The sequence below is a fragment of the Nannospalax galili genome, unplaced genomic scaffold, assembly GCF_000622305.1.
Source record: "Nannospalax galili isolate Female #2095 unplaced genomic scaffold, S.galili_v1.0 scaffold655, whole genome shotgun sequence".
NCBI lineage: Eukaryota > Metazoa > Chordata > Mammalia > Rodentia > Spalacidae > Nannospalax > Nannospalax galili.
The window spans coordinates 1854879-1875887 of record NW_008337285.1 but is presented as its reverse complement, the minus strand read 5'-3'; the positions used below and the strand labels follow the sequence as shown (position 1 = coordinate 1875887).

The 21009-nt window shown below is 41.5% G+C and overlaps 1 protein-coding gene across 7 annotated transcripts in view; it reads right to left on the bottom strand.

Annotated features, from left to right (window-relative positions):
* The window catches only part of Elavl4 (ELAV like RNA binding protein 4), a 94671-nt gene that overhangs the window by 20039 nt on the left and 53623 nt on the right, over positions 1–21009 (bottom strand). For all 7 annotated transcript variants that reach the window (XM_008832423.2, XM_008832421.2, XM_008832422.2 and 4 more), the window contains exon 3: positions 4452–4555. In XM_008832423.2, coding sequence (XP_008830645.1) covers positions 4452–4555 — 104 coding nt within the window. The remainder of the gene's footprint in view (positions 1–4451; positions 4556–21009) is intronic.

Sequence of the window (21009 nt, the reverse complement as noted above, 5' to 3'; positions counted from 1 at the left end):
TCCTTCTCCCCTCTCCCTCCCTCCCTCCCTCCCTTCCTCCCTTCTTCCTCTCTCTCTCACTGTCTCTCCAGAAAGTCCTCCCTCCCTTTCTCCTTTCCTTCCTTCCATCCTCCTTTCTTCTTTCCCTACCTTCTCTCCGTGTCCCTTCTTTTCTCCTCCTTCTCTCCCCTTCTCTCTCTCTCATCTTGCTTTGAAGCCCAGGTTGACCTTGAACTCATGATCTCTCTGCCTCAGTGTCCATAGTGCTAGAATTACCATGCTGCTCAGCTCTAGTTTTATTTGTCCTTAATTAATGTGACAAGGAGCAGAACCAAAGGCAACTTTCGATTGTTTCTTAACATGAGGCTGATGTGACAGTGAAAATGCAGAAGTTGCTCTTTCAGAGGTCAGGAGAAGATCAGGGCTGGGATGGGCATTCATTATCAAGCTGTACCAAGGAACCAAATCCTAGAATCCACAGCCTTCCTTTCCAGTAGTTCTCAGAGTCCCAAAGACAACTGGAAAATATAAAATGCTAACAAATAGCGCTGCAAGCCTTAAATGAGGCAAATCATCTCTCCTGTGGCAGAACTATGGTCCATACTCTATGGTTCCCTGATACACATGGATGGGAGCATTTCCAGGCCATTGCCATCTCCACTTATCCTAAATCCAAAGATTTAGCACAAAGCCTGCAAAGCAAGAGCCTGAGAAGAAATTACTTGAAGTCAGGGGTGTCTCCATGCTATGGCAAGTGTCCTGAATCATAGGTCTGTCTGTGAAGAACCTAGAAGAGCCCGCAGTTCATTTGTTTATTTTTTATATCTTTTCACTGTGTCAGGGAGTATAACCCATGTGCATGCAGAGCCAAATCCATCCCTACATGCCCGGACAGAACGCATGTGCTGCTAGGCAAACAGACAGTGTGACATTCCAACACTTACGACCTACTGCCAGAGAGTTAGTTTTAAATCATTTTTTCCCCAATACTCCAAATGTCATTAACCCACTATGTTAATGGGTATGTCGCTTAACTTCTTTGGGCCTCAGTTTCTTCATTAGCATAAAGGAGAAAACAACACCTTCTTACAGAACCATTTTTGGAAACAGAGATGATGTGTATAAAGCAATGAAGCTGGGGGATGGCTTAAAGATTAAATGGCAAGAAGCACATGGAAGGATTACAATAACACTGGGCACAGTGTAAATACTCAGTGTCGGCTAGCATTAAGATGATTATTGCTATTTCTTCTCAAGCTCATGCTTACATATGTTAAATGCCAGCTGGGTTGTTCTAGGCAAGACACATCAGCTCTCTCAGGCCTGGTCTCCAGGTAGGACTCTTCTCCCTCCCACTGAAGAAGTGGACCCTAAATAACAGTTCCTCTGGAGTCAGCATTCACAGCTACCCATTAGTGTGTAATTGTGCACCATGTACTCTCTCAGAGGTCCGACCTGGCCTTCCACAAGCTGGTGTCATACACAGTCCTTAACAAAGATAAAATGAACTTTTGTTGTGGATACCTGCCACTAATAACCAAGTAATGAACCATTCACTGACATCTGCAAAAACAATGTTGGCATATTTAAATCTAAGGGTCAGAGGTTAAAAATTGACTTACAAAGGTCAACTATTAGGTTCTGCTCAGTTTTCTTCTTAATTCTTTATTTTTTTTCTTTTAAAAAAAATTCCAGCCTCTAAAAATTGGGAGAGCTGGCATAAAAGATATCCCAATTTCAGTTTCTATTGACCAACTGAAGATATGAAACATCATCATCATCATCATCATCATCATCATTAGCAGCAGCAGCAGCAGCAGCATAACTACAGTCTTTGCTCACTGCTCACTCCAGTCACCATCATACTCTCAGAACTTTCTAGAACCATCTCTGGATCTGATCTCTTAATCATTAATTTTCACAGTTTAGGAATTATTTCTTGGTTTTCCTGCACTGATTTTGTACAATACTCTTAAAAAGGTCTGTTTTGCAGGAAGCACTCCAGAAATATGACAAGGAGGCATGCACTTGGCCGAAGTTTGTAAACTTGTACTTGATAGTCCTGAGATCTCTGTAATGCATGCTCCCATCAAAGATGTTTGTTTGTTTTTTTCTAGATTGGCTGGTTATCTATTTTGTCTTGGGAGTCAGAGTGAAGAGTGAAATCTCCTGTCACTTATCAAAGCGGACGGAAGCAGAAGTCAACAGTGGCTTGAAAGGCAAAAAAGCAATCTCAAGAAATTAATAAATGATGAGACTATTAACAGCACACAAAAGGGTTTGCTTTTTCCTTCCCTTTAATATGATTTTTACCTTAAACACTGTGTCCCTTTAGGAAAGGGAAGAAAAGTTAATAAAGGAACCTATCACTCAAACTTAATTTTTAGTATGGCAAATAAACTGCTTTAATGAAAGGGCTGAAATCCCTAGGTTTGCACATTAAATTTTCATTCGTAGTAGAGAATGGAAATTATTGATTCAGCAGTAGCATCATGCATTTTGAATCTTACAGTGCCCCAGAAGCCCATATTTCCGCTGGGTGAAAATGTGTTGGCAGCATCTTGATGCAGGGGAAGCCTGGCCTGGGTGGGAGGGTGGAGGGTATAGATAAGGGAAGGAGGCAGATCAGCTCTTCACAGAAGGAAAATAATCAATGTTCCTGTCTCTAAGATCCATTTAGATAAAGTATCTGACTGTATGATGGGCCAGGGGAGCATTCTGAGATGAGAAGAGCTGGGCTCAATCAGTCTTTGGGGAAACCCCAGGGGTCTTATAGAATACTTAAAAAGAAGGCAGAATTGATGACTGGTGATTTGATCCCAAGCCGTTGAGAAGGGTTTGGGCTTTAAGGAAACTGCAAAGAAAACAAAAGCACCTTTTTCAGTTCAAGGTCAGGGTGTCTGCCAAGGGAAGAATGAAAGTCTGACATTCTAATGCTGAACTGGATGACACAGAAAAATCAATCAAACTTACAAACACAGCTCTCAGCCTGGCGAGGCCTCGTCAGAGCCAGGTGACGGAGCACCCTTTCTTGACTTAAAGTATGAAAATACGTGTTTTTTCATTGAAAGAAATTAATCTTCCTGTGTCTCCGAGGACTATGCCATAATTAAACAATTCTTGATTACTTCCCCCTTAGAGAATTCTTAGGGGCTGATTCTATGAAGCCCTATTTGAGGCAGTCGGAATCAGGTCCATTTGGAGTCTTTGTGCACTACAGACTGTGGGCGCTCAGAGAAAACAATTGTCTTTGGAAATAAGCTAAACACAATTGCAAAAGTAAAGCTGCTTAAAAAAGAAAAATAATCACATGAAATATTTAAAAAAGAGAAAGGTTTTCTTTGTGTTTTTGTTTTTATTACCTCCCAGCTAAGACTGCCTTATTCTGGCAGTCTTTTCTGTCAGTTTGGATGTTGGAAAAGTAGCTTTGCTGAACAAAAAAGTTCTAGTTTTGTTTTTTCAGATGCGGAGAGCTGATGCCATCTATAGATTTCCATTCTGGGAGAGGTTTCTCTTTTGTCCTACTTTGCGTCAGACCTGCTGTCGTGAGGATAAGAGCGCCCAGGAGACACTTCCCTGTGGTTTAATAGGCTATGAAGGATGGGACTCATTAATCAGCTGGCAGCTGCCCTTAAACAGGAAGTTGGCTGGAGGTGGGGGAAGAAAGAGAAGTTGCTGAGGAGCAGGCAACTCCATTCAGGAGACCACCACCAGCTGCCCAAGGCAAGTAGCATCTTCCCAAAGGCGTGAAGTCTGAGGCAGGAGAGGCGACTGCAGCCCCAGACAGCTGGCCTCCCTGGAGGAGCAGCCTCCATGTTACTCTTTGCTTTTCTGATTGAAAAACAGTAATTCCTGAGATACGATCTGTCCACCTAAGTATTTTCAGATGGTTAAATTACTATTTTTGTTGTTCCTCTATAATATTTTCATTAATTTTATTGTAGCTGCCTGTCTTACAGTATTGTGTTTGTTTATAGTTAACTTCCCATTCTCTATTGGGAGGTTCCTAACCACCCTTAGCTAAAGCACAGCTTCTTAGTTAGTACATAAGGTCTCTTGACTTGGTCCTGCCTACGTGCCCCTCTTCATCACCTCCCAAACTTAGGCCACACTATTTCTACCTGGGATGGCTTTCCTGCCTCAGCTTCTTCCCTTAGCTTGCTTCCCTTCCCTTGGTCCTCTGTATAGACTCAGGCTAGCAGGCCCTCTCAGTGGAGTCTGGAATCCCAGGTCCCACATCCACCCTCTGGATTATTGATCTCACAGCTCCTGGTCCCTTCCCTCTATTGACCATCACTTCACTATTTTGTAATGGCCCATGTCCCCTACACTTAGTACAGGGGACAGTAAATCTTCTTTGCATGAATAAAGACCACTACATGTGTGTTACCCCATAGCCTGGACTTACTAGACCCATGGACTGAAATTTCAGCAGGGCCTCCTGAATCAGGAGCTGGCATATCATCTCTTACCTTTATGGTTTTGGTCTGGAGTCTGAGTCCGTTTAAAGTGTTGATGGCTTTCTCTGCATCCTTTGGATCAATATAGTTAACAAATCCATACCCTAAACTCTGTCCTGTGAAAACATTAAAAAAGAGAGACAGGGAGATAGAGAGAGAGACAGAGAGACAGAATGAGAAAGAGTGCTCAGTATCTTTATAGAGGCAACACTTCCCATTGCGGTGGGTCAGACCCCTCCTCTGCTCTGTGATTCCTTTTCTCCGGGGCTTACCCTTGGATGAGCGATTTCTAGTTCTTCTACCTCTCACTCTAGGTGTGGCCTTTGAACTCATAGGAGCTAGCCAAGCTCAAGAAAGGTAAGTGGCCCTGCATAGCCACAGCTGATATATATGAGTCCACATAATCAGGAAAAGCCAGTATTGAGGAACAGAAAGATGGCATGCTCAGTTAGTTAGAAAAATACTTGTTTTGGAGGCCTGGGGCTTTCCCTGTCAACTGGGTGACTGTGGAGAGAAGTCACTTACTCTTCCGTTCTCCCCAGATCTTTCTGCTGTAAAGAATAGCACTTACCTCTGACAGGCTTTGAGAGAATAGACTGAGATATTATATATAAAATGAAGACCAAGGACATTACCTAGACTATAGTAGGTGCTTAACAAAGGACAGCTACACTGCCCAGTCCTGTAAAACTAGGGCAAGTGCTGGACTTGGTAGCTCTGTCTATTGCCTTGGTCCTGTCAGCCACACCCACACTCAGAGGGTTGAAGCAGGATGTAAGCAGCAAAAACTGGAGACATTTATAGTGAAGGATGCTGGCATGGCCAAAATTTAAAACAGTTGCTACAAAGCATTCTTTGCCCTCACCGCCCCCTCCCCCCAAGACAAAGAATAATAAAGAAAAGAAGGGTGAAGGAAGAACTAAGGTGCTCCTAACACAAAGGGGAAAGTGCCAACACATTCTGCAAAGAGACTTAACTACTTTAGGTGGAGATGGTATCAACTTGTCTGCAAAGAGAGGTAGCAAGTGACAGGGCTCCCCCCTAAGTGAAATAAAAATAATGTGCTTGCAATCGTGCCACTGATTATAAATAGTCCATCCCCTCTGCCATGTGTCATCAGCCAGAAATATCATTAGGAAACTTTACATTTTCTGACATACCCTTTAAGAAACACAGTGCTTGTGGTGGCTGAAAAGCCAGCCTGAACTTCCCAGGCAGTGCTATTGATTTGTGGGCGGCAGCAGAGCCGAAGGGGAGGAAAATGACAGGGCGTCACATGTCAGGAAAGAGTGATTACATAAAGCCCTTTCTGATGTACTGGGGCCAGGGCTGGGAGACAATACAGCAAAAAGCCTGCCATGTCCTGGTGACAGGAGCCCATTTCAGCAGCCAAAAAATCTTTCCAACAGCTTCTGTTTTGCTGGTAAATGTCTGTGTTTGTGTTGGTTGTAGGAGGGAACCTGGGAAAACAAGTTGGGTTCTGGATCAGAAAATGGGTGACTTTTATATTGTTTACAGGATGGAAACAAAGAGAGTGAAGAAGAAACTCAATGTCATTTTTTCCCCAAATGGAACGCCAAAAATGGCAACACCTTCCTTTAGGATACACTCCTTTGTGTTTTGGAAGAACAGGGTCAGAACAGGAAAGACAGGGACAGGCCCTTTACCAGCCAAAATTAGTAACTTAAGAGGGAGGGGAGAGTTCTGGGCTCACTCAAGCTTCTGTGACCCTTTTCATTTTACTGTGTGTGTGTGTGTGTGTGTGTGTGTGTGTGTGTGTGTGTGTGTGTGTGTGTGTGTATGTGAGAGAGAGAGAGAGAGACAGACAGAAAGAGAGAGTTGTGTGTATTACACGACTCTGCCACATATTCCCAGAAATTTCATTTTGCAAATATAAAAATATAAGAGACTAATTTCATTGGTTTAAAAATATAATTTATCCTAAATTTGGCTCCACCTCATCAAGCCTAACTAAATTCACCTAATTAAATCCATTTTCATCATGCAAATTTTTCAGTCATATTTATCTTGCATATATAAGAAGACTTAAAAATGCTGCACTAAAATATTCTTATAATCACTTTAAAAAACAGTCATGCACCAAGTGGAGCTACTTCTAAAGGGCATTTTAAAGCAATTATGTCAATGATAAACCTCATGTAGCAGTTCTAGGAAATTGCACAGATGGGCCATTTTCCAGCCTAATATAATAGATGTAAAATTAAAATAGGATATGAAAACATACAAACAAAATATTCACTGCTTAACTGTGAACAGTAGACATAACTCACCCTGAAAAAGTTCATTATTCTTCCTGGCTATGGAATGCATGCAGGGTATATGTTCCAAATGTACTATCTTTCTTTGTAAAATTACTTGTGTATTAGTGTAAATCTAAGATAGGTAAAGTGGGCATCATTTTTTCATTCTAAATTTATCTAATTTAGATCTTTGCTCCCAGAGGAAGGGAAACTTCCCCAGGCTCAGGTCTTAGGCATGCTCTGAAGGTCAAATGAAGGAAAGGACTCAAGCTTAACTGATGTGTCACACCAACCTACCAGCCTGTAGCAGTCCCAGATCTACCATCCTGACTATAATTAGCATTGCTGCCTTATCAACACCTGCCCTAGGTTTAGAGAGACTGCATTTAGCATCAGGAATAAAAATGCTTTGGGGAAAACAAAAAAATAGATGAATGCTATTTCAGAAAGGAGGTGGAAAAGGATGGAGAGCCTCCTTGATACAAAATAAATTGCTAACTCTACAAAAGACACACATTGAAGAAGAGGCCAGAGATGGAGACACTTGTCTATGAATGAGAAGACACACAGTAACTGGGCAGCACAACAAAACTACCTGTGCTTAGCCTAGTTCATGAACAGGCTTTCTTCCCATGTGCCTAACACCCTCATAGGAGGAGTCTAGCTATGTCTAATAAAAACACTCCATGGATCCAAGCATTCTGTTTAAAAATGCACTAGAGAAGATTAAATTCCTACATAGAAAACATAAAAACCTGAGCTCCATTTATTTTAAGAATGATTTTAATATTTGGGCAAGTAAACAACAATTTTGTTTTAATTTAGGTGGCCATCTATTGGTGGTGGGTTTTGTTCAGCAGCCCAGTATTCAAGTACACATGGAAAAGTATAGATGGAACACATTCACAAAGAATACCAACACTTTTTCCATGGGGACCAAAAGAGTTGCCAGGCTGAGAGGGCTCAGGGGACACAATCTGGGGTTTGGAGCTAAGTGTGTAGGTATCTTCAATCCAGAAATAGATAATAATCTTTTCCTTTCTTCTTTTTCAAATAGTTATATTTTTCTTTCTTCTTCTTTTTTAAATAGTTAGATCTTCTCCCTTTATCCCCAGTAACAAGAGCTGCACATATATAGATATGGCATCCGTATCATAAGAACAAGAAATTAAAACAAACTTTATTTTTGTTCCAAATGTGTTTATTTTGATGGCAAGTTGGACAAATACCTACTGAATTCATCAAGGTTGTGCTTACTGGTTTATCTTTCATGAAGAAACAAGATAGAACCTTTTTATTTTTATTTTTATTTTTTGTCTTTTTGAGACAAGGTCTCCCTGTAGCCCCAGTTGACCAGGAACTTGCTATATAGACCAGGCTGGCCTTGAACTCACAGATACCTGCCTACCTCCTGAGTGTATCTCCAAAATTTTAAACTACAGTATCCAGCTCTTTGATGCCACAAGCTTTGCATCTGATCAGTCTCTAGTAGTCCTGTCTAGCTGGCATGGGCGAGGCATCCCCACTTACTAGGCATGAGCACGAATGTATTCTAGTTTGGGATAGAAACCTGGAATTCAGAAAGAAGTTGCGAGAGAAAATTGTTCTACATAATAGTGACATTTTAAAGCACTTCAGTGTATTTTGGATTGAAAAGGCTCCTGTTTTGAACAACTTGTTCTTAAATCTGAGCCTGAACACTTTTGTTTTGATAGAGCACAGGCATGTACGTGCACGTAGAAAAACAGACCATTTCCTCCTACTATGTGTCCTGCTACTATGATATGGCAACATCTCTATTCCATTGCATCAAACTTCTCCTTTTAGAAAGCAAATGCTTCTTCTCATAAGAAGTAGCTTATGAAAGTTTATATCCCTGTACATAGTAGGTACTCAATACCTGCTCAGAAAGTAGAATCACAGTATGCATTTGTACTAATCCTACATTTCTGGAAACATAGGACCAGAATGTTTTGCATATTCGGTGAAGAAGGGGCAAAGAGGGAGTACTGAAGCATTAACTCTGGATTCAGGAGGAAACAGCGATTCTGACAACACAGTGATGCCAGGGACTAGGAAACATAACATAAACAAAGGCTGTGCTCGTGGGTTCTCCTCTAACACAGATCAAATGAACAAGAAAAGTCATCCTAGTCCAAATTCCACAATGCCTCTGAGTTTGCAAGTGCTTTCCCAGCTATTCTAGATCATATTTGATTTTCACAACAATTCAGTGTGAAGAGAGACAAGCACCATTTTCTGGAAACTAGGGAGCTGAGGCTCAGAGGAAACCGTAATTTGCCCAACATCAGAGAGGTGAATTGCATTCTAGATCCTTTTCCCTTTTTCTTTTCCTTCTTTAATGTGTAGAGTAAGACAGTGAATGATTTATGCTTCATGGGTTACAGTCCCTGTTATGATAACTGTTCTATTGTGTGTCAGTCAGACCAAATATAAACAAAAAGTGGCTGTGGTCCAATACAACTGTATCTAGAGAAATAGACAATGGGCCCAACTTTGCCCTTGGATCATAGGTTGCTGATCCCTGGTCTAGGTATTTTGGCCCTAAATCTGGTTTGCTGTTATCACAGTTGCCTCATTTGAAGTAAGATGTTACTAACAACTGAGGCTTCTTTTTTAAGAAAAGAAAATCATTGTATGTAGCTTGTGTTAAGCATTTTTATTACATTCAATCTCCTACATATGTATCATAGCTCATTAAAAGTTCTTATTTTCCTTGTTTTTCTCCCTTGTCTTCAGGGTCCTAGGATTATTCTGACCTCCTCATGGCTGACCACAGCAGCACAGAAGCTGGCCAGAAGAAGCCTCAGCATTTCTGCACTGCAGCCTGCACACTTTACTCTTTCTCTCTAGGAGCAATCCTCCTCCAGAAACCCCACACTGACTCCTCTCATCTGCAAAGCCCCTGGAGGGGTAGTCAGATGGGCAGTTGCTGTTGATGAAAACTTCCGAGTTGAAAAAGGAATTTTTGTGGTCATCAGAACACCTAGCTCAGGCTGAAATCCTGTTCTCAAAGCACATGATGAAGTTCAAAGCACATGAACACCTCAAAATCACCTGCCTGGTGACAATTCACATACCAGGTTAACAGCAGTCAACTCCAAATCCCAGGATGCCCTCCCTGCCAGATCTGAGATGCCTTCCCCTGCTTTTAGTTGCCTGGAATCTGTCTGAGGATACTCAAACAGAGGCAGAGAAATCTGTGTCTTCTCCTGCATGTATAAACCTGTGTGCAGCTCATAATCACACTTACTGTACAACCTTGGTTAACTCATTTAAGCTTCCTCAGCCTGTTCCCTTGTCTGGAAAAACTGCGATAATCCTTTAATCCTCACAATCAACGGATCACTGTGAGGATTATAGGAACATAGGGACTAATAGCAGCTAAAATTTATTTGACACTTTGTGCCAAGCACTGTGCTAAGTGGCTTACTCATGTAACCTCATTTAATCCTATGTGAAATGGGCATCATTGGGCCAAGGTGCACATATGGAAAATGAGGTTTAAGAAATGGTAAAATAACATGTCCCAAGTCAAGTAGCAAGTAGACTCCGGAGCTAGGACTCGCATGGATCATGTGAGACATGTCCCAGTTCATGCCTTCTTTCCACAGAGGTTTGCCTCGGCAAAAGTGCCTAGAAGGGTCTACCATCTGGTAAGTCTTGAGGGGACACGTTCACCCTTACTGGAGGCTCTGACACTAACAGGGGTGTCTTGGTGTTCTGAAGTATCTATAGCTCTGTTTCCTCCATCCCTCCTATGAGGATTTAACAGTTGATGGGTCCAAATATTTGCCTTTCTACTGAAAACTCAGTGCTATTACTGAGAGTGCCTAATGGAGTCAGAGAATTTATTTTCTTTTGGTTTCTTTTAGTTTAAAGAATCGCCTCAGTCTAAGCATTGTTGAAAGCTTCATTATTTCAAGTGTGGTCCTTTTATCAACCTCACTGGGTATCACCCAGGGCCTATGAAAAAAATGCAAGTTCTCAGGCCTCACCCCAGACCTCCTGAATCAGCACCTGTTTCTTAACATGTTCCTCAGGGGCTTCAGATGCTTATTGAAGAATGAAAAGTTCTGTGATGTGAGTTAGATGTGGGTCTTAAGATCAGTTGTGACATTACTATATGACTCTGGCTAAGTGTACTATACCTCCCTGAGCCTTGGATTCTGGGAAAAGCATAGACTCAACGAATAATAAGAAGAAAGGAAAGCTCTGATGAATTCTTAGGTTCTCTTAATACATGCTATTAGCTATACATGCTGTTTTGTTTTTGTTCCCAAAATTTGCATTCGTATTTTGACTCTTTCTGTTTGGGTATTCTCATTTAGAAGACAGCATTAACATTACTGTCTTCAAGGGGTTAGTAGGAGCTTTATATATGATGATGCAATAAAGTGTCTGCAGAGAACAGACAGTAGGTGTTGCTTCTCTTCCCGCCTCTTGAGTGAGCGCCGTTAGGTGCTGTTTCATACTGGTGACAGTATCACCTCCACAAAGGTGGAGAGCTTTTGATGCTTTTCTTTTACACTGCAGCAAACAATATACAACAGGCACACAAAATCCACACACAACTGGTACCTGCTACATGCTGCACTATGAGTGGATCCCAAAATGTTCCTACTTTTAGGAGGCTTACTATATAAAAGAGAAACACACATCTAAGCTAATAATAGCCCAGAATAAACAAAAGAATAGCAGGTATTTTTCTTTCAAAGGCATATACAGGACATAGAGGTGGTAGACACTGATTCTGACTAAGCAGAGTAGAGAAGGCTTTCTGAAAGAAGAAGGCATGTAGCTGGGCTTTGAAGGAGGGGTCATGTTTGATAAGGTTTACCTATCAAAGTGATGACATCCCAACTTGAGAGCTGAATCCTAAGCCCTCTCTTTATCTCACAGACATCAGGTACCTGCTTTGTACCAGGCATTGTTCTATTCCTTGGAAATACAGAAGAGAACAAAAACCCTTGTTTCTGCCATCACTGAATTTGTATTCTGACTGAGCATAAGGAAGACAGGCAAGACATATATAGACAGAATACAAAGTTTGTCAGATGATGGTGAATTCTAGGGAGAAAATAAAGCAGAGAGAAAGAAACAGCAGTGTTGGGACATGGCTGAAAATCTTTATTGGGGTCATCAGGGAAGGCCTCACTGCTCAGGTGACATGAAAGCAGAGACCTGAGGGAAGGACATTCTAAGCAGAGGGAAGCTCATATTCAAAGGCTCAGAGGTAGGAGCATGCTACCTGTTGGAGACATGATATGAGCTACTGCGAAGGCAACTCTCCATCACACTTGTCAAGTGACTGATGAAAGGAATGGGCATTGCAGTTTCTTCAAGCTGCACCTACAGTGCTGCTAATAAAGACACATTCAAAACCACTCTGGTCATCTCCTCTGATTGCCACATCCTTTCCAAAACTACCTCTTTTAGTCAGGAAAATAGTAAATAGCCAAGGAGCTTCCTTGAAAGGGTTGGTAGAATGCAGCAATATGAATTAAGGAAGGGGAATTGGAGTAGGAAGGTTTCAGTAGGGTGGGGAATGGGTAGGCATGTCAGAGGAAGGAGTCTGGGGAGGGATAAGTAACACTAAAAGCCTTTAGAAAAAGCCACACGGAAACCTACTGCCACAAAAGCGTCTTAAAGTATACACATATACACATACATTATAAAAAGAGATAAAAGGGGTTACTTTATAACAGGGGGACATTGCCCCTTATAGACATTATAAGTCAACAAAATAAAACCTCAATGCCATGAATGAACTCCCTCTCTAGAAACTGTTGACCAGGGGATCCCACAGAACCTCAAACAATACTAGCCATTACTCCTGCCCTTCATTACCCACCAGAACTTGATGGTAAGATTCTATTGGTGAAGAAACTACATACATGAACTGTAGAACAAACAAGGTGAACTCAAACTAGTGCTGACTTAAGAGCCTCATTTCTACTGGCTAGCCTTCATAGTGCATATTACTGGAAGAAAAACATAATCATCAACCTTACCCAGCTGTGAATTCTGTGAACTACAATAACAACTGGCCTGGCAAGATATGCCCACTGGCGTGATAGTGGCATGAATATCATGGGAGTGACCACCCAGTCTCTATTTGGATTTAAGGTCTGTTTCATAGGCTGGAACCCATACCTGGGATTGATATCAGGCTTAGGAACCTGAGGCTAGACAGATCACAGGGTGTTCTAGCTTGTTTCTCCATCGCTGTGACAAAACACTCTGACCACTACCAACCTGGGGAGGAAAGGGTTTATTTGTCTTACATCTCCCAGGTCACAGTGCATCAAGGAGCCCAAGGTAGGAACTCAGGGCGGGAACCTGGAGGCAGGAGCTGGAGCACAGGCTATAGAGGAACGCTATTTACTGGCTTGCTTCTCTGGTCCCTGCTCAGTCTGCTTTCTTATGGAACACAGGCCCACCTGCCCAGGAGCGGCACCATCCATGGTGGGCTGGGTCCTCCCACATTACTCAACAGTCAAGAAGATGCCCTATGGACACGGCCACAGGCCAGTCCAATGGAGGCAATTCCCCAATTGAGGCTCCTTCAACCCAGTTTATCCAGCACACAGGGCATAAGGGAGAGCTTATACCAGTTTTCTACTAAATAGTTATAGTATAATGACTAATGACTTATTCTTATACCCATAGACTAATGCATCTCTCCACTCTCACCCGAGAAGCTTCCTTATGTAGCAGATGGTGATTAATACAGAAACCCACAACTGGCCAGTGTACAGAGGACAAGAGACTGCAAAGTGCTTATCCCTGAATAGAACACTTATGTCAAAGTTGTGCCTCCCAAGGCTCAGAATCATTGCAGAAGAGGGGGTAGAAAGACTGTAAAAGGCATACAGCTGGTCAGTTACTCATGAACTCATAGCAATGGTGTCAGCATGCACAAGCCCCATGCAAGCTCAGACCAGAAAAATCCCAGCATACACATGGGGAAGTGGGTGAAAAGCCCCAATCCAAGCTAAGGAAATTGTAGCAAACAGTGGTTGCTTGCAGGAGGACAGGCTATCTAGTTCAAGGATGGGACTCTTGGTTAGGTTAGCCAAGGCTCCAGTGGATGGACCCATACACAGTGAAGGACATTTGGGGACACAAATTAGACTCTAGAGGCCTTATAAAATAGAGTACATTAAATTGGGTGGGGGGTCAATAAGGGGAGGTGTGTATAGGGGAGGGGACCTAAATACCATCATTTTATATTGTATGGAAATTGCAAATATTCAAAAAAGAAACCATAAAGAAACATTTCTTTTATGTGTGCACGTCTGCATGTATGTGCACAGGTGCTTGAAATTTAGAGAACAACTGTGGGTGCTGTTTCTCAGGTGCAGTCAGCCTTCTTTTTCAAAGACAGGGTCTCTCACTAGCTTGGAACACAGAAGTAGAGTCGGTTGGATGGCCAGTAAACCCTTGGGACTCACCTGTCTCTGCTTCTCCAACATTGGGATTATAAGTGTATGCCACATTCCTGGCCTCATTTTTTAAAAAAAAAATTTTTTAACATGGGTTCTGAGACTCAAACTCAGATCCTTGTGCATACAAGACAAGCACTTTACCACTTGAACTATCTCTGCAGCTCTCAAAACTACCTCTTAATGTGTCTTTGTTTCTCAATATACTGGGAGCAACTTGAGCCCAAGCTGATGTCTCATTTATCTCTGTTCCTGGGCCCTCAAAGGGTCCTGACACTGCTGTATATCTGGTAAACATCTGTAGGATAAATGTATGACTGAGTGTTACTGATTCATATGCATATTTACATCCTCTTAATTATTGTCAATCTCACACATACCAAAGAAGGGGATCAGGAAAAGCAGCAGAGTCTCATTCGTGTCCAGAGGAAGTTGGTAAGAAGGGGAATCCGATCTCATAAGATAATCTCAAAAGATCTGTGGATATTTAGCTTGAAGGAAAGACGCCTCTAGGGGTACTCAAGCACCTCTAACATTGGAAAGGCTGTCTTGGAAAGGCATGGTGTACCTGCACTCTGGCACCTCAAAGAGGAGAATAAGGATCAGGTAGAAGAAGCAAGTTGGGGGCTATTTTCGTATAATGATATTATAACATGGTAGAATGTCTTGTGAACAGTTAATAACTACAACTATGCAGACAGGGGCCACATCTACCCTTCATGAGGTGAAGCTAGAGTAGTTAGCAAGATTGACCTATAAGATCCCCTCTATTACAAGAATTCAAGGGGTTCTAAGTTATATTTATCTTAGACCAAATATCCATAGCTAATTTCAGTTTTTTTTTCTTTCTGATTTCTAAGGAGGAAAATAGGGGGTATTTATTGAGCACCTACATTGAGCCAAGTGCTTTACTTCATTGTTCAAACCTTTACAACCCTCGGAAGCAGGCTTTTCTATGCCAGGCTATGTGGCTAGAGATAGCAGTCAATCCAATCTGACTCCTGAGCCAGTTCATTTCTGCTGTGCCTGGGTCCTTGAATACATACTCATTTGAATGCTAAACAACTGTCCTGACACAGCATAGTATGCCCGAGACTCTGAGAGACTTATGTTTTCTAATGTTATCTCAAAGTTCTTATTCTTTCCACTTAATTTCCAACTCCCAGCTTGATTGTGCATGTCAAACTGGATCAGGTGCATTAGAGAATGTCATTTTTGGAAAAGACTGTTATACTCACAATCTTTGAATCCAGAGATATAGGAAATGAGGATCAATGAAGCCAGGAATTCATGGTAAGCAGGAATGTCAGACCTGTGAATTAACAATCAGTGTAGAGCTGGTGTGCTGTTATGATATTGAGGAGGGAGGGCTTCCTGGAGGATGTGATGCTTGAGCTGAGACTAATTTGAAAAGATTGATTAGAAGTGGCTAGGCAACAAGCAGATAGGGGACTGAAGGAGGTAAGCACTCAGGGGCGAGGACTGCCGCCTGTTTACTGTCACACTCTCCCAAGGCTGCTGGTTGCGGATATCACTGTGTACTGTCACTACTGTTAGGGTTCAGATCCACAGCAAAGCCCCTGAGACAAGCACCCTGGTCTTTGACGTCAAAAGCAGACTTTTTTTTCTGCACCTTTTGGTCAGCACAGCAGGCTTTTCCTTTGATCTCAAAAGGCGGCAGGTTTTAACTGTCCTGCTCTCAAGCTTCCTCCTGCCTAATCTTTTAAAAAATATATCTTCCCGCCTTCTGCACCCTTGAAGACTCTCCCTATAAAAGACCCCAGCTCATGACCCATGGGTGGACTTTTTTTCCTCCCCTGAAGGGAACTCGTCAGTGCGAAATAAAACTATTCCGCTGGAGTTTTATCTGTGTCCTGGTGCTTTCTCCCTATCAACCCGATTCATCCATTGGCTTCTTCATCTCTCAATTACTATTTTTAAGTTGAATCCATCCTCAGAGGTTCATTGAGAACTCCCTAGACCCTTGACAGGGGGTCAGGGGTTATTTAGGAATCTGACATCTTGAGTGTATCTGTTTTCTATAAACAACACTGCTGGAAAAAGCAAGACCTTATTCTGAATTCCCCAAGTATTTAACATTACCTTCAGCCAGTCTATGGTTTTTGCCAGAGGCTACATTCTGGATAAGTAGGTGTCATTTCTGTAATTATGTGGTATCAAGATAATAAGCAGAGTGCTTGGCCCACAATAAGCATTTAATATATGCTCATTGGACTGAGTGTATTTCTCAATTGACTAGAAAGTTCCTTAAGGGTGAGGATATGGGTCCTATTAATCTTGGTAGACCTATGCTTGGCACATTGACTGTTAGCTGAATGTTTAGTGAATAAATGAATGAATTCAGTAAGTAAATGAGTAGTACAAAAATTATCTTTTTTGAGTGCCAGTCATTATATCAACTATTTATTTTTATTACTGCACCTACTACCTAAAACAATTCTACAGGGCAAGCATTATCACTACCATTTGAAATCAAGGGAGCCAATACTTGGGGCCTCAGATTCTCAAATGAGTCCATCTAACGCCAAAGCCCACATAAGCTTTTACTAGCGTTTTCTGATTGCAGAACTCGTGTCAACCCAACTTTTCCCAGAGATGTAAAACAAAGCCTCCACTATTAGGGTAAAGCACACAGGGATTCACAGAATATACATACCCATTTCCAGCAGCCCCCTCCCCAGGCAGAAAGGTATATTATACAATAAGAAAAGCTAACCAACTAATTTCTCAAAAGGGATTTTTTTTCCATTCCTTTTGGTTTGTCCTACAAAATAACTTGTTCCAAGTGACAGGTCTTCAAATACAAATTTCAATACTAAACTTCAACAATGAAAAACCGAACCAATCTGAGCGCTATTTTTCTTCTGTTGTGCAAGAAGAATGGAAATTCATAAGATAAAAAGCTAGTATCAAGTACTTGGCTAAAAAAGAAAGGACTGAAAGGGAAAAATATTCTGAATAATGTACTAGGGACAATAGACGCCTCAGTGACAACTGCCTCACCTTCAGTACTTATTGTACAAAAAGAAGGAACATTCAGACTGATGACCCTGGGGCAATGAAAGATTCTTAATCAAAGCAACATTAAATTAAACCATGTTCAGAATATTCTTACAAGACAGGAAAGAATAGTCATACATTTAAAAATATTTTTAACACGGTTGAAACAAAAAGAGGAGGATTTTGGCAAACTCCTAGGTAGCCATAAAAATGATCCAGAATTCTTAAATTTTGGCTGGTTTATTCTCACATGAAACAAAGGTCTGGATGTCAGATAGACAAGACTTTCTACCCAGAGTGGATATAAACCAACAGGTGGTTCCAGAAATGTGGCAGATGTCAAAGACAATGGTTTAGCAACAAAGGAAGAAGAGTAGGAAAAAACTATCAGATTAATGCTAATTGTGTGCACTGTAATTAGCCTTTGGGCAAAATGAAACTTTCTGTGGGTGAAATGCCTGTGGGTGAAAAGAACTGTTGAATTTAATAGGAAGACAATGACTTCTAAAACTACCACCAGACAACATCCTTACAAAAGGCATGTGGAGGCTCCTGATATCATATTGAGAGTTAGATTAAGTGAGATAAATTATTTGAGAGGGGTTGGCACAAAGTAATGCTTCATAAATACTAACTGAACACATATCTACTGGAACAGACTTTGTTTAAAGCAAAAAAAATCAAATCATTGTTCTGACTAGGGTAGATGACTTAAGTAACTTGTCTGAGCAGAGATAATCAGTATGTCTAATGTTAGCTGGAGTAGGACGTTGGAAACCTCTGTCAGTGTATCCTCTCTATAGTAAGGGCTTGGGGTCTGATCTCAGACCAACCACTCACATCTGTATGAATGTAGAGGCAAGCTCTTCCATCCCTACCACTGAGGAAATTTCTATTGTTAGGAAATTCCATACATGAAGCTTACCATCACGGTCTGAAAACTTAGTTAATTCTGATAATTTTTTTTAAAGAACCTCCTTAAAAGAAACAAGAAACAACAGTGTATTTGTCTTTAAAAAATAACTACTTAGCTTGAGATAAGAGAAATAAACACACAGGGACAAAAGCACTTTGGGCAGAAATAGGTCTGCAGGGTAGAAATCAAAGAGAAAAGCCATCCTCTTTGGATTAGCAGAATGTTGGGCAATGGCTACTCCAAGCAAGAACAGGCAGCCAATGGCATTAGTATCTGGTAGATATGAAAATGAAGATGTGCCCAGGAATGTGTACGAGATGGCAGTCTGTGAACAACTTCTACTGCTAGTTCAGGTCTTTAGGCAGTGGAAAATGAAATGTCCTAATAATCAGAAGGCCAAATGAGTCCAGGGGCTGAATCTTGCTCAGAATGTTCTCAGTGCTCAATAACTTCCCAAAATGCCTGGTGTGTGATGGGACTGTGCTGGTGCTAGATAGACCCATCTGCTATCCTCTGATTCCTCCTGGGAGCAGGTGAGATTCCACCAGCACACCAAGTCTCTACTTATCCAACCATCACATCTAGAGCAACAGTACATATTCTACAGCTCCTAAATCTCAGAATGCATGTTAGTACAGACTCAGAGGGGTTGAAAGAGATGCCTTTTTACTGGTTCATTTTAGTTTCCCAAACTCATTTTGCCACAGCACCCCCTTAAAAATATAAGATTAAACACCTTTGGGAAAGACTTTTTTAGGGGGTTTCTTAAATGAGCATTGTTCTTTGAAACAGGACTGAACACTGTCTCAGGATATAATTACTGTAAGTTCCCAATGCTGAGACACTGTTCCTAAAATAACAGAGGGCCAGTAGAAATGAGGAGATAAAGTCAGAGAATATTTCCAAGGTCTTTTCCCTGCATGGTCTATGATACTCTTTCTCAGAAGACACGATACAGTCTAAGATACAGTGGGGAGAGAGTCAGGCTTCTGAAGACATGGTTTCATGTCAGTACAACTTGTACAAGTCTGGTTCTAGCTCACTGTCAGTAGTCAGCCATACAATAAGCCAAGAAGTTCTACCAGGAGAACCCAATGCCCAAGGGGAGCAAACCCTGAAAAGCATTATTATGCGTGGCTAAAAGGATATAGCAGCACACTTTTGTAGAAACACACACACACACACACACACACACACAGTATCTATACTGATATCTGATTGTGAGGTGGTTTAATGTAGAAGATAAAAACGGAGGATTTGGAGTGAAACAAACAGGGCTTCAAGTTTGCAGTGCTACTTAGAAGCTGCATGACCTTGAACAAATTAATCTTTTTTTTTTTTTTTTTTTTTAGTGTATTCCCTCCCTTGTAGAATAGGGATAATAATACCTATACCTCACAGAGCGGCTATAGGAATTATATCACCACATATCAGGTGACTTTTCATGTGCTTTCCGTATACTAATACAAAATCCCATCGATATCCCTATTTTAGGAATGAAGAAATCAAGGAACAGAGAAGCTGAGAATTTTCCTGCTGCACAGCTAGTACGTAGTAGAGCTGGGGGTGTACGCAGGCACTCCAGCTCTTAATCAGTAGGAATTCTGTCTAGCACAGTACTAGACCCCAGGACATCCATGATATACCCCTGGAAGACACAGACACACATATACAAATGCAGACACCCTACAGTCCTCTTTCTCCTAGTTTTAAGAATCGGCTGTTTTTGTTATTTATTACATGGTGCAGCTCAAGTGGGCAGCATGCACCAGCTTGACAAACAAAAAGATCCTGTGTGGCTGCTCAAGGAACAGAAGAACAAATTCAACCCTGAGAAATATTAGTTCATTCTGAACGATGACTCACAATCGCTATTTTCACAAACAGCTTGCTAATTAAACTTTCTTATGAACTCGGCTAACCAATTTTTCCAATGCATGGAGGGGAAAAAAATCATTCATTATAGACCGGAATCCAAAATCTAATATTAACAGCACAAGTAGGATCTGTGGTAATGTAATTTGATCATCTTGAGCATTAATAACAGTTAGACTCTGATGTCTGAGAGAGTTAATCAGCTTTTGCTGAGATGTATGTAGATAAGTGAACAGAACATCTGGAAGGTAGACTAGAAAGCAAAGCTGGCTTATCACAGGGTGTTGACCATTTGCCTTTCCCTCATAAATCCCCTGCTTACAGCATCCTATCTTGAGTGGCCACAGTAATATCCTGAACTGGAATCACTTTAACAATCTCAGGACGCCTAGTCAGGTGGGAAGTACTCTTACCCTCTTAATGGAAGCAGCCTAAGGCATGAAATGCCTGGATTCACAGAAAGTCCTGTAGCCAGAGTTAGAATAAGAACCTCACAGATCCTTCTGTTTTGTCTTACCACTGCTCATAAAACTCTTTTATGTATACATAGTATGAATGTATGTATAGCATATACATGTGTGCACGCTTATGTGTGCATATATTCATGTGTATGGGTGCATGTGTGCGTGTTCATGTACGTGGAGGTCCAGGGCTAACCTTGGCTGTCATTTGCCAGGTGCATCATTCATCTTTTTTTTTTTGAAATAGGGCCTCTCACTGGCCTGGAACTTGCTAAGTAGGCTAGTCTGGCTGGCAAGGAGCCCCAGGGATTTGCCTGTCTCTGCTTCCTCAGCACTGGGATTACAAGAGCATGCCACTGTGCTCTACTTTTTCTTTTACATGGGTTCTGGAGCTCTAACTCAGGTCCTCATGCTTGCAAAGCAAGCACTCAACCAACGGAGCTGTCTCTCCAGCCCCCAAAGAGGCCTAATTCTTAAAATACACTTAAAAAATTATCCTAATGTTTTCAAATATTGAACTAAAAGCTTTCACTTACAATCTTCCAGAACCACCAAACCTGTTATTAA